This window comes from Ambystoma mexicanum, chromosome 7q (assembly GCF_040938575.1).
Source record: "Ambystoma mexicanum isolate Mex_15411 chromosome 7q, UKY_AmexF1_1, whole genome shotgun sequence".
Lineage (NCBI taxonomy): Eukaryota > Metazoa > Chordata > Amphibia > Caudata > Ambystomatidae > Ambystoma > Ambystoma mexicanum.
Window position 1 is genome coordinate 6,524,180 of NC_090941.1, and position 12,897 is coordinate 6,537,076.

A 12,897-nucleotide genomic window follows, 5' to 3' on the forward strand; every position below is an offset into this window, starting at 1 on the left:
TGGCAGGTTCAGATACGAGCAGGGGACGTCTCGGCGTCGTGTAGATTCCGCAGCAGCAGAAGTTGAGTTGAGGATGTCCCAAACGCAGTGAACCCGCGCAGTTTACCACAGCAGGGCAACGGAGCGGCCGTGTGTTTTTCAGCCCAATGTACACTACTCACTTCAGACCTGGGAATGCCAAGTGTACGAATCGTGTGAGAGTGACAAGGACTCATAATACAACACAACCTGACGGCGGTTACCGAGCAAGACTCCTGGGTAGGCTGGTCAGTCTGCTGGATGGCCCAGAGACACTTACGTGCAGGAGATGGTGAAGATGCCGAGAATAGTTGTTCCCACTATTCCAAGGGGTTAAAGTACCAGTACAGGCCTTCTCGTTCGATCCGAGGTAGAAAGGGTTTCACAAAGCGACAGCAGTGCAGAGGAGCAGTCCTTCAGCGGGTCACCAGCGATTCCTCGGTTCAGCCTCGTAGTTGCAGGATACTTGGTTCCTGTATTCCTTAGTTCGTGGGAACTCAGGAGATCGACATGGTAGTGGTGTTTCCAGCCCCCTCTTATCCACGGTTCCCTTTGCGCCAAAACGGAGGGACTCAATGGGAGATCTGCTCACAAAACACTCACACCATACGTGGACCTATCACGGACCACGGAGGTCCCAGGCATTCACGACACACTAGACTCTCTGGCACCCAGGATGTGTATTGGGACCAGACATCCCAGCCCACATCCTGGAGGCACACACAAGGCTTGTAGAAGCCCGCGAAAGCATCTGTGTTTCGCGGCAAAGTACATGCCCAAATAAGGAACGCCCCGGGTCGACTCGATCTGGGGAAGGTGAAGGGGGCAAGACGGTCAGCGGGCAGGACAAAGAGCCTCGTGGTCTGGCCATTTTGGGAGCCAGGCCACCATTTTGGGCTAAGCGTGAGAAACGCGCTTAAACGCCAAAAGGAGCTAAAAAACACAAAGAAACGATCTCTGCCACCAGTCCCATCCGTGATTCACTTGCACCGTTCATTAACAATCCAAAGAGAGTATCTAGGGCCTGTAGAAGACTAGAGACCCAAGAGAGCAGTAACTTAGCTTACAGTGCCCTCTTGTGCCATGTTGCGCGAAAGCTGCAACATGATAAAAGAACTACGGAAAACAACGTTTCCCGGTACTGACTGTTTTAAGGGCATGTCAGTTTCCCCGTAAGAATGGAGTGAAAGCCCAGAGGAGTGCGGCAGAAGGCTGCACTTCGCTGGCAAAGTCTAGATCATGGTGAAAACAACAGCAAAAGGTTTAGGGGTTGCCACATGGAAGGAAAATTACCCACAATTAAGAAATCTTTCCTAACAGGTGGTATCCTGGCTGCGATACTGTTAGGATTGGCATTCCTTCCTGCTTGGATAAGGTGTACATGGACTAATGTCACCTATGGTGAGTTTGCTGTGAGCTTGGTATGTTTGGGTATGAATGTGTTACAGTTGAGATGTGAGCCTGGGTGGTGGGAGCCAGTGGTCTCCTTTCTGATAATTCCTCTTAATTGCCTAATGGTCCTGCTTACAACAGATCAACTTGTATACTGGAATAAACCTACTGAAGAGAACCTACAACTTGACAGTTTATTCTTTTATGCGTAAAAAAGCCTAACATCCTGTCTTAACAAATTGGCGACGAGGTCCGATCTTGAGGAGGACCCTGGAGTGAGCAGGTACCTGTGTTGTGCTTCGAGAGAGGAGACACTGCTGCTGCGGGTGCAGGCAAGAGTACAAGAGGAAGTGAGTGAATGAAAGGAGAGAGGGAGTCCACTGCCCCCCATGATCTGTGAAGAGCCCCACCACCCAGGGCTATGTGAGGTAGCCTGTTCAGTAAACTCCCTGGGAAAGGAGAGGACAAGTGCCCAGGCAGCATTAAAAGAGGCTGTCCGGGAGTCAGGAAGAGTGGCACCCAGGGAGAATTGAATCACCCAAGGCGGAGTAGGGCAGCTTGCCCCAGTAGACCCTGGGACAACAGAGTGTAAGATTTAAGGAGGCTGTTTCCTTGTAAGGGGGTGTGTGGACACACCAGTTGGCAGCATAGAGATTCCCCTGCCCAGGCGCCCAGCGTGGATGAAAGCTGTGGGCAGAGCCTGTCATAGGCAAGGAGTTTTTATGCAGTACCTAAGTGGCCTATTTGATGTGGAGCCAAGCGTTGTGAAGGAGTACAGTGACAGCATTGCTGCCTTTCGGAGCTAGGAAGACATCCAGTGCCCAAGGGGGAACTGGGTTATGGGAATCCATAGTGGATTATGAATTTCACTAAGGGACAGTAAGGCATGGCAGATGCAGTGCTGTGAGCGCATTGGCACCAACCTGTTTCTGTGAGGGTTGGTGGCGCAGAGCTGCTGCCAGCTCACCGGTTTTGTGAGACTGGTGATGTCAGCCTGGCTATGTGGGGAGTAGGCGATTGCCTGGAACGTTGGGGGCGTCGCAAGGAGCAGCTGGCCACTGTGGTGTTATGGAACTTCCAGCGATGCCTTAGGGTAAGGCACCAAAGAACGTGGTAACGTTGAAGGAGGCACGACTCCGACGTCTTCATGAAGCGATTATTCAGTTTTCATTTTTGTTCTTATTTGAAGAGGCTGTGCCTTCTGCAAATTGGTTCTCGTGGGAAGCAGCCACAAGAAAAGATGTGGAGAAGAGCAGGAGACAGCTGCCATCGTCTATTGGCATTATTGCAATGGAATGGAAGGTAACGATATGTGAAGCGGCGGTGAGAAGTCACTGCCTTGATGTACTGAAAGTTGTCATCACTATGGTGAAGTTATGAGGTATTTATTCATGCATGTAACGTAACGTTACATGAAGCGGCGGTAAGGAGAGGGTATCGCCTTGATGTACTGGAAGTTGTTGTCACTACGGTGATAGGTATTGTACATGCATGTAAGAGCGGGAGTGATGTGTCCCAAGTCGCCATAGCTCTATGTGAAATGCTTCCAACTTAACGATGTGTCCCGAGCTGCATTAGCTCTATGTAATAAGTTTTCAACGTAATTTCTCTGAGATTTTGCAGGATGGGTATCTTGCAACAGAGGTCGCTAGTATTTTTAATTAATACTATTTCGAGGTGTGTTGGACTGGATGACGTTTTGAGGTGTGTTAATGTTGTAATTGCTGATGTCTGTGTTAGTTGTGACAACCTTGTGTGTTTTCTAGCTAGGTTAATGAGTTTAACAGAGATTAACCTTTTGAGGCTTTTCAGGAAGTTTACGTTGCGATTTAGCAAAATGGACTTGTAGATTTGGACTGTTAGATCTTGTGCTTACAACTGGACTAAAGTACTTAAAGTAGCTGTGTTGGATGCGTGTTTGTGCATAAGTGGTCTTGACCGGATGACAGATTTTAAAGTGCATTTAAAGTGTTGTGATGCCCCACATGTTAGAGTCTAATGATTTTGTTTAGGCATTGCAGGTTTTAGGGTTGCTTCCCCAAAGGCAACATGGGCTCTTAGGTTTTTGTGAATTGTTACAACTTGAAAACTATTTTAAAATGTCAACATCATTATGTTTGGTTTGTTTTCTTTCTGTTCACACCCCAAAGTTACTATTGAGCGACTGTAGCACTAGTCAGCAGTGTGTGGGATTGTGTGCAGGGGTTGGGTGATTGGTGTTGTGGATTTAGTGCATGATCAGAGTTTCTGGTCTGGAACTCTGCAGAGTTTTGACGTGATTGGCATTGTGGATTTGGTGCATGATCAGAGTGTCTGGTCAGGAAACTCTGCTGAGTTTTGATGTGATTTGTGTGTCCAGAGGGTGTCTGGACATGGGTTTCTGCAGAGTCATGATTGAAGTAACTAGTGGCAGGTTAATTGAGCAGCTCTGCAGAGTCATGATTGGTGTAACTGGTGGCAGGCTAGTTGAGCGGCTCTGCAGGGTCATGATTAATCAAGGGTTTCTGCAGAGAATCTGTAGATGTAGGTGTGCCTGCATCTCATTTACTTTCTTTGTATTTACTCAAGCGTGGTTTCTGGAATCATCCAGGAGTACCTCCTTGGTTGATTCTGGGAGCATGGCAACTTACCACCTTTGTGGCTGTGTCCACCCGGTAGAGTTTTGTGTAAAGTATGGGGGGACCTCAGGTGTCTGGCCAACACTTGAAGCTGTGTGCTGCTGGTTTGGTTGACCGGTGTGACAGCTGGTTGCCTTTTCAGCTGCAAGTGTTTGTCTTGATTGGAATTACTTGTGTGAGTGTTTCTGAGGTTTGACAGTGGTATGTTTGAGCCTCTGTATGTGTGGTGAGCGTGTGTGGGTTGTAGAGTTCCAGCTGTCCTTGCAAGATCTTTCAGGGCCCATTGTTTCGGGAAATTAGTTTGCCTTCTCGTTTTGCGGTGGCAGGATGTTGTGCCAGTCCCTATGTGGAGTTTGTGCTTGGGGGTGGCAGCCCCACGATCCACTTGTGGCAGGGGTGGATAGGAAGTGTCTAGTGTTGTTTTTGGGGGTAGTGTTTGTTTGGTTGCCCAAGGTGGGGCTGGTTGTGCTCAAACTTAGCAGGTTTGAGGCTCCTTGTGGGAGTGGGGAGCGGGAGGTGTTCTGGTTGTATGCTTGTTTGGGTTTGCAGTTGTGTTGGTCGGGTCAGTCCATCGGAATGATAGTTACATCTGTTGGTACAGTTCCCTTTTGATTGGACTTTGGTTGTTGAGCTGTGTATGACCATGAGTTCTGATGCATGTGGTATGCTTGTTACAGTAAGGGAAGGAGGTGTTAGGATTGGCCTTTCTCCCTGCTTATTATGGTGTGGTATGCTTGTTACATTAAGGAAAGGAGGTGTTAGGATTGGCCTTAATTCCTGCTTGGATGAGGTGTGCATGGACTGATGTCACCTGTGGAATGTTTGCTGTGAGCTTGGAATGTTTGGGTATGAACGTGTTCCACCCCAGGCAGTTGAGATGTGAGCCTGTGTGGTGGGAGCCAGTGGGCTCCTTTCTGATAATTCCTCTTAATCTCCTAATGGTCCTGTTTACAACTGATGAACTTGTATTCTGGAATAAACCTACTGAAGAGAACCTACAACTTGACAGCGTATCCTTTTATGCGTAAAAGCCTAACCTCCTGTCTTAACAAATTGGGGCCAATCCTAACACCTCCTTCCCTTACTGTAACAAGCATACCACACCATACCACACCATACCAAGCACAGAGAAAGGCCAATCCTAACAGGTACCACTCTATTTTATTAGCATTAGCACCCACCCGTACAGCGGTATTACCGCCGGATCAATGGTTGGGTGCTAACTGTAAGTCCTCATTCCCAATTGGACCCAATGGGGAATTTTCAGCGCAATTACTGCACGGTAATACTGCTGGTGGTAATTGCACCACAAATTGGCATTTTCTCAGCGTGTTTACCCCCAGCTCTGATCTGGGGGTAAACATGCCAGAGTCGTGATAGGGCCAGCCCTTAAATGCTTCGGTAACAAAGTTACCGCCGCATTTAAGCGCTAACGCCCAACTCGTGATCCGGCCTTTTGGCAGGGGGATTTTTGCTCCTAATACATGATTGGTTGTAACAGTTTTTGCCGGCATCAGGATAATTGGCTTTGGGAAAGAAAAGCTTCCTCTGACACCAAGCAATTACATATTCCGTTATCACTTTCTCTTCCTCCTCGGAGGAGGAAGACAAATACTGCGTCTCTCCCAACGGAGTCCTCCCATTCCCTTGGGAACCTTCTGCTCCCAGGCGATTCTCCTGGCTAATACCACCCCCAGGGTCGGGATCAGGTAGTGGCTGCCTTCCCCTGGCCACCTGGGAGGAGACTTTGTGAGGACTCCGCAGGATTGATCACATATAGCAGAGCCAATAGGATGGCTAGGATTGCAGGTATTAACCGCCGGTATTATCTGCATTCCAGTACTCACTTTTTTTTCTACCGCCCATGCAGTGCTAGGAGCCTTTTCCTTCAGCTGTCCTAACCCACCTACGCTCCTCCCTCTGCCTTGAAAATAGAAAGGTGTATTTTCACTTGGCTTTCGGATGGCCTCCCATTTCTCCTCCCATTAGGGCCATCGCTGGCTGTTTTCTGTTTTTTCTTTTCTGAAACATCACTACACTTAGATGGCCTTTCATTCACAGAAGTGCTAACTTTCACATTTCCCATGTCTTTCCCATGTGCTTATCGCCATATATGATTTGACATTTATAACACGCCTATACACAAGTGTTTCAAGGCGTGACAAGAGAGGGGGAACAGAGGGAAGACAGAGAACGATCTTACTAGGCCAGGTGACTTTGAGATTGCGCAAGTGCAGGGGAGGGGGGGGAAGGGAAATGTGCGGGTGGTAGGGGCAGTGCATAGGATAAACAGTAAAAAGTGCGGCCTCAGGACTAAGCTATCTGGCCATTAATGTCAATGGAGACTATGTTAAAGGCACTCATTTTAATTGAGCCATTGACTTAGTCCACAGACCCTTAAAGGCTGGTATAACCTGCTCCATTGAGCCACATCATTTCCTAAATTAATCGGCTGCCGGATACAAATGGCAACTTCGCTCCCTCACCTAAAATCTAGATGATTGCATTTGTTCTCAGATATGTGATATTCGTGTCCTTCAGCATAAAATGTAAATTTAATTTCGCTTTTCTTTTAAACAAACATTAGGTGAATCATGCATGTTTAGATGTGATTGGAGGCCGAGATGTGCCTGGATCGAAAGTGGCCCTCTGGACTGAACATGGAAAGTCTCGGCAGAAATGGAGAGTCAATAAAGATGGAACAATAACCTCCTACATTAGTGATGAGCTTGTACTTGATGTGAAAGGTAAGTGTAAACTGGGAACTCACTAACAGGCCGTTCAAAAGAAATCCAATATGGTACTCGTGTTCTTGCAATGACAGCATGTGTGTCTGTGTCAGTATCCTTACCCTTGCCACCATTAACTTGTGCTTTCCCCCACTTACGCCCGATCAGCCAAATCAACCACAGTACCTATATCTCAATGATTGAATCAAATCCACTGTATATACTTCAGTCAGTAATGTTAAATAATTCCATCACCATTCTCATGCTTGCATGGTCATACTCTTCCAGAGTACATATATTTCTCCACATACATGACTTTGACAATTTAAATAGTCCGAACATGTCACGTTGGGAAGTTTTCGCTGAACCAGTTGGCGTCAATATCTCTTGAGGCAGTAACCAGAAGCATTTAACAGTTCAGTGTGTTGGGTTGTTTCTGCAACTTCCATAACTACTTACATGCTCCGTTTTGAGGACATTTTGCTCGAAACTGTTGAATCATAGGAAACCGCACCGCATATAAAGCCTGTCTCCATTCCAGAGATGCCTCCATCCCATTTTATACAGTCTGTACACAGTGTTATAATGTGCGATTAGGACCACATACCGCACTAGTCCCGATGTGGTGCTTATGGCCCCTTCCAATAGACAAAGCTGTGATTCCCGCCATTCATAACTAACAACTTAGCACCAATATTCCACATCTATTTCAGTCTGTCCAGCTGACAAGGAAAGGATTGACTCCAACCTCTTATAAATTATGGAGATAATCTTTTTTTTCTCAAACTTCGCCCAGCATATCAGGGTTGTCAGGGATATCTGGTCCACTGATGTCACTATGCTACATCTCATGCAGCAAAGTTGTGTCTAAATTGTAAACATTTTAACAATACATGTTGTGCCAAGCCATATTAGTTCTGAATCATCTAAAACAATGGCCTCTTGCCCTACCTCCATACATCCCTCAGTTTGGATTCTCTTCCAGAACATCTAGAGAGGTCTGCTCACCAGTCGCAGGGGCTTCCTCCCTCACTCTTGACTGCAGTTACTGCAGCAGAGGCCAGCGGGAAGTAAGATCATGTTGGGCTGCCTGGCCTTCTCACCGGTACCTCACCATGTGGCCCAATCCAAGCAGAAGGTACAGGTGCTCCTCTGGGTCCCTCTACCCAAGGATCCCTACTCCTACCATTTGCTTGACAAAGGAGTTAGACTGTGCTTCATCGCCAGTTCAAACCTGTTGTCCCCTTAATCCCCAGTACTCCTTCATCAACACCCATGCCACAATCTGAACAACATGGTTCTCCTCCTCGCCCCCAGCACTACCAGTTTGTCTGCCAAAATGATTCGGAAATATTTTCTTATTCTCCTAGCCTAACTAAAAAAAGGTGTTCATCTAATGATCAGCAATGATACAATATTGGACCTTCTCTCTGCCTCCGACTTCAGTCATTCATCCTTAGAACACATCTCTGTTCAAACTCTTGCTCCCTTCCCCTATCTTCCTTAGATTAATTGAAACTCTTCGATCTAATGTGCCTGCTGTTATAATGGGTGACCTTAACCTAACAAAATAGTCTAATTACCACCAGCTACAACTGGATTCCAACCTATCCACACACTCTTGTCAACTTCCACAAACAGTTAATAGCAACTTGCTTGGCTTCATCTTCCTTTTAGCCTCTCTTAACTCTTTTGTCTTTTCTTTTGATGATTAACCCTCTGGCCACACACATGCATTCACTTCACAATCTGTGTCCCCTCACTTCTAAATTCCTTTACAAATAGCAAATTTAATTATTATTCTTCGATACGGTTTATACCTCTCTCCAAGCTTTTTCTGTCCCACTTGCTCACTCCATTGGTCTTGCGTTTACGCCTTTCAGTACTGCATTGGGGTACGACGTTGCCAGGCTTATTTTTCGTGGAGTTTTTTGCCGAAATTCTTTGGACGAAAAATCTCATAGAAAGATATGGGGGGCGGGGCGTAGGGGAGTATGAAGAACAAGGGCTAGGTAATAGGTAAGGAGGGCCTAGGGGGAGCCTCCCTCCCCCAAATAAAAAACAAAATATTTTGTTGTTTTTTTCAGCCAAACATATTCAGCAAAAAAACTCGACAAAATAAAACCTGCCAATCTAAGAGCATAGAGCCCTGCATTAGCTACTTCCTATGTTCATTATCCTGCTTACTCGTTCACCCCCTTCTGTCTGCCGTCCACAGCCATTGATTGTCCCAACCATCCAAAAGCTGAAAACATTCATGCATCCATTTGCCAGTGGTGTAAAGCTCACTCCCCTGCTCTTTGATCCTCAAGGACTCTGTGTCACCACTGCTATTTACACTGCCAAATCCAACTCCTTTATCAGTTGCATTTCATGCCTTCGCTCACACCTTCAGCAGCTGTCCATGGTCCACCGGGCCATGTGTGCACTCCACCAAACGTCAATCCAGCTCCCTTTTCCTCTCTGATGCTTTTTGCTGCTACTTCTTCTCAAAAAGCATTACAATTTGGGGCAGGCTTTCTACCCTCCAATCTACTCCTTTCACCTCCATCCTTCACCTCTGCTCTCTCTCTCTAACTCGCTTCATTCTCTACTGCCCTGCAGACATGATACTATTCTTCCCAATGTCGGCCTATCATGCGCTTCTGTTGATCCCTTTGCACCACAGACGATGAAAACACTTTAATAACTTGTGTCCATTTTTCAGAGGTGGATCCAAATGAATTGGAGACAGGTTTTCTCTTCAATCTCTGTCCACTAGAACCATCCCAGCCTACTACCAGATGACTGTCCTATCAATGTTAAAAAAAGACAACTGCTCACCCTAACAATCTCTATTTCTACTGATCGGTATCTATTCTGCCCCATAACTATAAATTCTTTGAGAGAAGTTTTCAAACTCATCTTCAACTATCTAGAGGCACACTCACTTCCAACTCTCACCAATCTGGATTTTACACTAAACACTCTACACAAACTGCTCTCACTGAGGTCACTACATTTCTTACCACTGCTGTGAGAAAGGCATGGTATCAAGTATAGACACACACGTGATCACAGTTCAAGGGTGTTTATTAAACTGTATAGTTAAGGCAGAAAAACACCTAATCTAAATCTAAGATGGGAGCAAGCTACGACCATCAAATCAAAATAAGGCAGTCCTAGTGGCGTCTTGTCAAAATAAAAGGGCCTATACTAAAAAAAACTATTGCCAATCCTTACAACTAAATACCAAAAGTGTTGACAAATAATAAGTCCGGATTGATAGCCGGAGGGTGTGGGGAGGGAGGTGTCTCCCTTCCCCACCTTTTGAACACGGGACAAGGTGGGACTCCTGAGCATAGCACACACTCCAGCTTCCCAAGCACGAGACAACAGTTCCAGCTTCAGCTATCACGACCTTTGGTGGTTAAGTATCTTTTCTACAAAAAAAGTCTCTTGTCCCACAGACCTGATGGGTTCCAAAATAACAAACAAAAAGGAGTTCTGTTCCAAATGTATGTTCGGTGATGGCTTCACCCCTGGGTCCCCCTCTTCCGGGTGCAGACCCCTCCAACAGATCTCTTCAATATCAGGATTTTCGGAAGTTGTTTCTCCTGCTTTTGAGGATCCGATGGGTTCAAACCATAAGTCCTTTTGTTGGATTGCACTTGGTGACGCTTCTTGACCTGTGGGTCCCCCTCTTCCAGACTCGGACCCTTTTTTGAATGTCAGCCTCCCTCCTGCCAGGTTCACTCTGACTTATATTCACAATGATTTCCCTATAGCATTCATATGTCAGGGTCCCCCTCTTCCGCTTTTGCCCAGATACCTTCTCCTTGGCATTCACAAATATTAATGTCTTTTAAACAGTATGCCGGGGACCTCCCTCTGCTGGGTTCATTTTTGTCAACACACGGTTTCTTGGGACTTTAGACTTCACCCCTCTTTATTGGCATCCCTCCTTTGGGTTCACTTTTGCCACTTCATATTTCCTTTTGCTTTCTCTTGATGCGGGATTTACTTCCCTTACTTTCTCTTGATACACGATCCACTTCACTTGCTTTCTCTTGATGCAGGATTCACTTCCCTTGCTTCCTCAACAATTTGTCGGTCAAATACTTTGGGCTGTATGGGGATTTTACTAGACCTCTGTATGACCATTTTGACCTTTCTTGGTGGCTCTTCCTCAGCCTTCTGGTATCAGTAGTTTCAATCAACATGGAATCAACCAGAGTCTCTCGAGTGAGCACCCATGTGGTGCCGATTCCCTACGAAGCTAGTCTTCCCTTAACAATCTAAAGTTCTCTGAACTTTTCTTAACGTGCCACTTTGTGACTTTCATTCAACACAGTTCAGTTTCTTATCGGCTCTCCCCTCGACTCGCCGGTTGTGATGAACCGATTGGCTTTCCTTGTATCTGGAGTCAAGGCCGATCCCATGGTAGCAGGCGTCTCCCTCAGTCCTGCTTATCCACGTAGGCACACTCTGTGTACCGTTGACATCTGCTGCAACACACATTGAGCTATTGTCCGAGGTCTCGCAGGGCAAGATTGCTTCTCTCCTAGTCAGCCTTTCGATATTCGCCGCATTTCTCCTCCTCTTGAACTGCTGTGCCTGGATAGCTTTCTCTTCATGCAGTTTGCCTTGATAGTCTTGTGCTCCACCCTTTATCCCTGTGGGGAAGGGAAAGGGCTGTAGGTGTGTGTGATCCTGGTCAATTGCCTGACCCTTGTATTGGGATATGTCAGGTTAACGGCTTTGGTGTTTGTCCATCGTCTTTCGTGATATGCGAAAGTGTTTGTGTCGGAAAAGGGGTTTGGTAAAGTGTTTGTGTATCCTACATAGTAGATTGGGGAAAAGTTGTCAGAAGAAGGGGGATACAGCATCTCACCCGTTGGTGTCCCACTTCCACTGCTGGAGGACCCCCCCCATCCAGGTGATCATCCCTCGCTGGTCCACCCCAAGGAACTGGATCCAATAGCAATGGCTGTGTTCGGGCCACCTGGATGAGAGACCCCCGGGGGCTAGTCTAGGAGACACCTTCAGTTTTACTCACATACCATTCCCCTATGCAGGGTGGATCTGGAAGAGAACAGGGACGAGCGATATCCACGACCTCTCGCATATCCTTTTGCTTGATTGTGGTTGGTTTTCGTAGCGGTCTAGAGGTTTTATTGGCCTCTCTACAATCGACTATAAATTGGGGTTTCAGGGTTGTCTCTGGGTTCATAAATTCTGCTATCTCCCATTTCCATATTGGAGAGTTTTGGGAAGAATAGTCTGCTTGCCAGCTACTCTGGGGTAGAAAATCTCCAAATGGAGGTTTGTTTTCCTGTAAGAGATTTGAAAAGGTAGGGGAAGTCTCGTCCCAGGATAACTTCTTCGGAGAGCCCATGTATTATGGCTGATATTTCACAAGATTCTTCCCTGATGTTATTGTGTACGGGTATCTTGGGGTACACTTCGTTATGGCCATGTACACAGGTGACTCTCACTAGGGCTGCATTTTCTAGGTCCTCAGTTGAGATTAAATTGGCTCGGATAGCAGTTTACTTACTTACCCAAGTCGATTAAGGCCCTTACTTCTCTTCCCTTTACTCGGCCCCTCTCATATGTGAAATCTGTAGATATTGACACAGATACTAAAGGTTTCTATTTCTTTCCCGAGTTCATCCCATTCTTCACCTCTTAGGCAACCTATTTCCATAGGTTCATCCTTTAGATTCTTGGACCGTGCCAAGCCACATGTCTGGTTTCTCTGCAGGAGAAACGGACAGGAGGAGATGGTCTACTTACTTTTTATTTCTTCCTTTTTGCTTTCCTCTTTGGCTTTGGGGTCAACCCTTTTTATGTCTATCCTTTCTCATATCAGCCCTTCCCTGCCTTCATATAATCACCCTGATTTCTCTGTTCCGTGAGGTTGAGGTCGGATTGTCGATTTATAATCCCTCTGTTCCTCCCAACGATGGGCTGAATGGAAATGTTTAGCTGTGTCTGAATGGTTTTGCGCATTTTCAATGGCTATAGCCAGGGTAGGCTGATTTAACTGAACAGCTTTTTTGCAGGAAAGGGGGTAAGGAATTAGTAAACTGTTCCAGGGTGATCATTTCTATTAGCTTGTCTAAGGTTTTACCATTGATGCTTAGAGCCGCAGTGTT

General features: G+C 46.4%; 1 protein-coding gene across 2 annotated transcripts in view; it reads left to right on the forward strand.

Moving 5' to 3' along the window:
- Window positions 1-12,897, forward strand: part of CRYBG3 (crystallin beta-gamma domain containing 3) — a 2,312,058-nt gene that overhangs the window by 2,104,780 nt on the left and 194,381 nt on the right. For both annotated transcript variants that reach the window (XM_069639009.1, XM_069639010.1), the window contains one exon: window positions 6,616-6,775. In XM_069639009.1, the coding sequence (XP_069495110.1) occupies window positions 6,616-6,775 (160 nt within the window). The remainder of the gene's footprint in view (window positions 1-6,615; window positions 6,776-12,897) is intronic.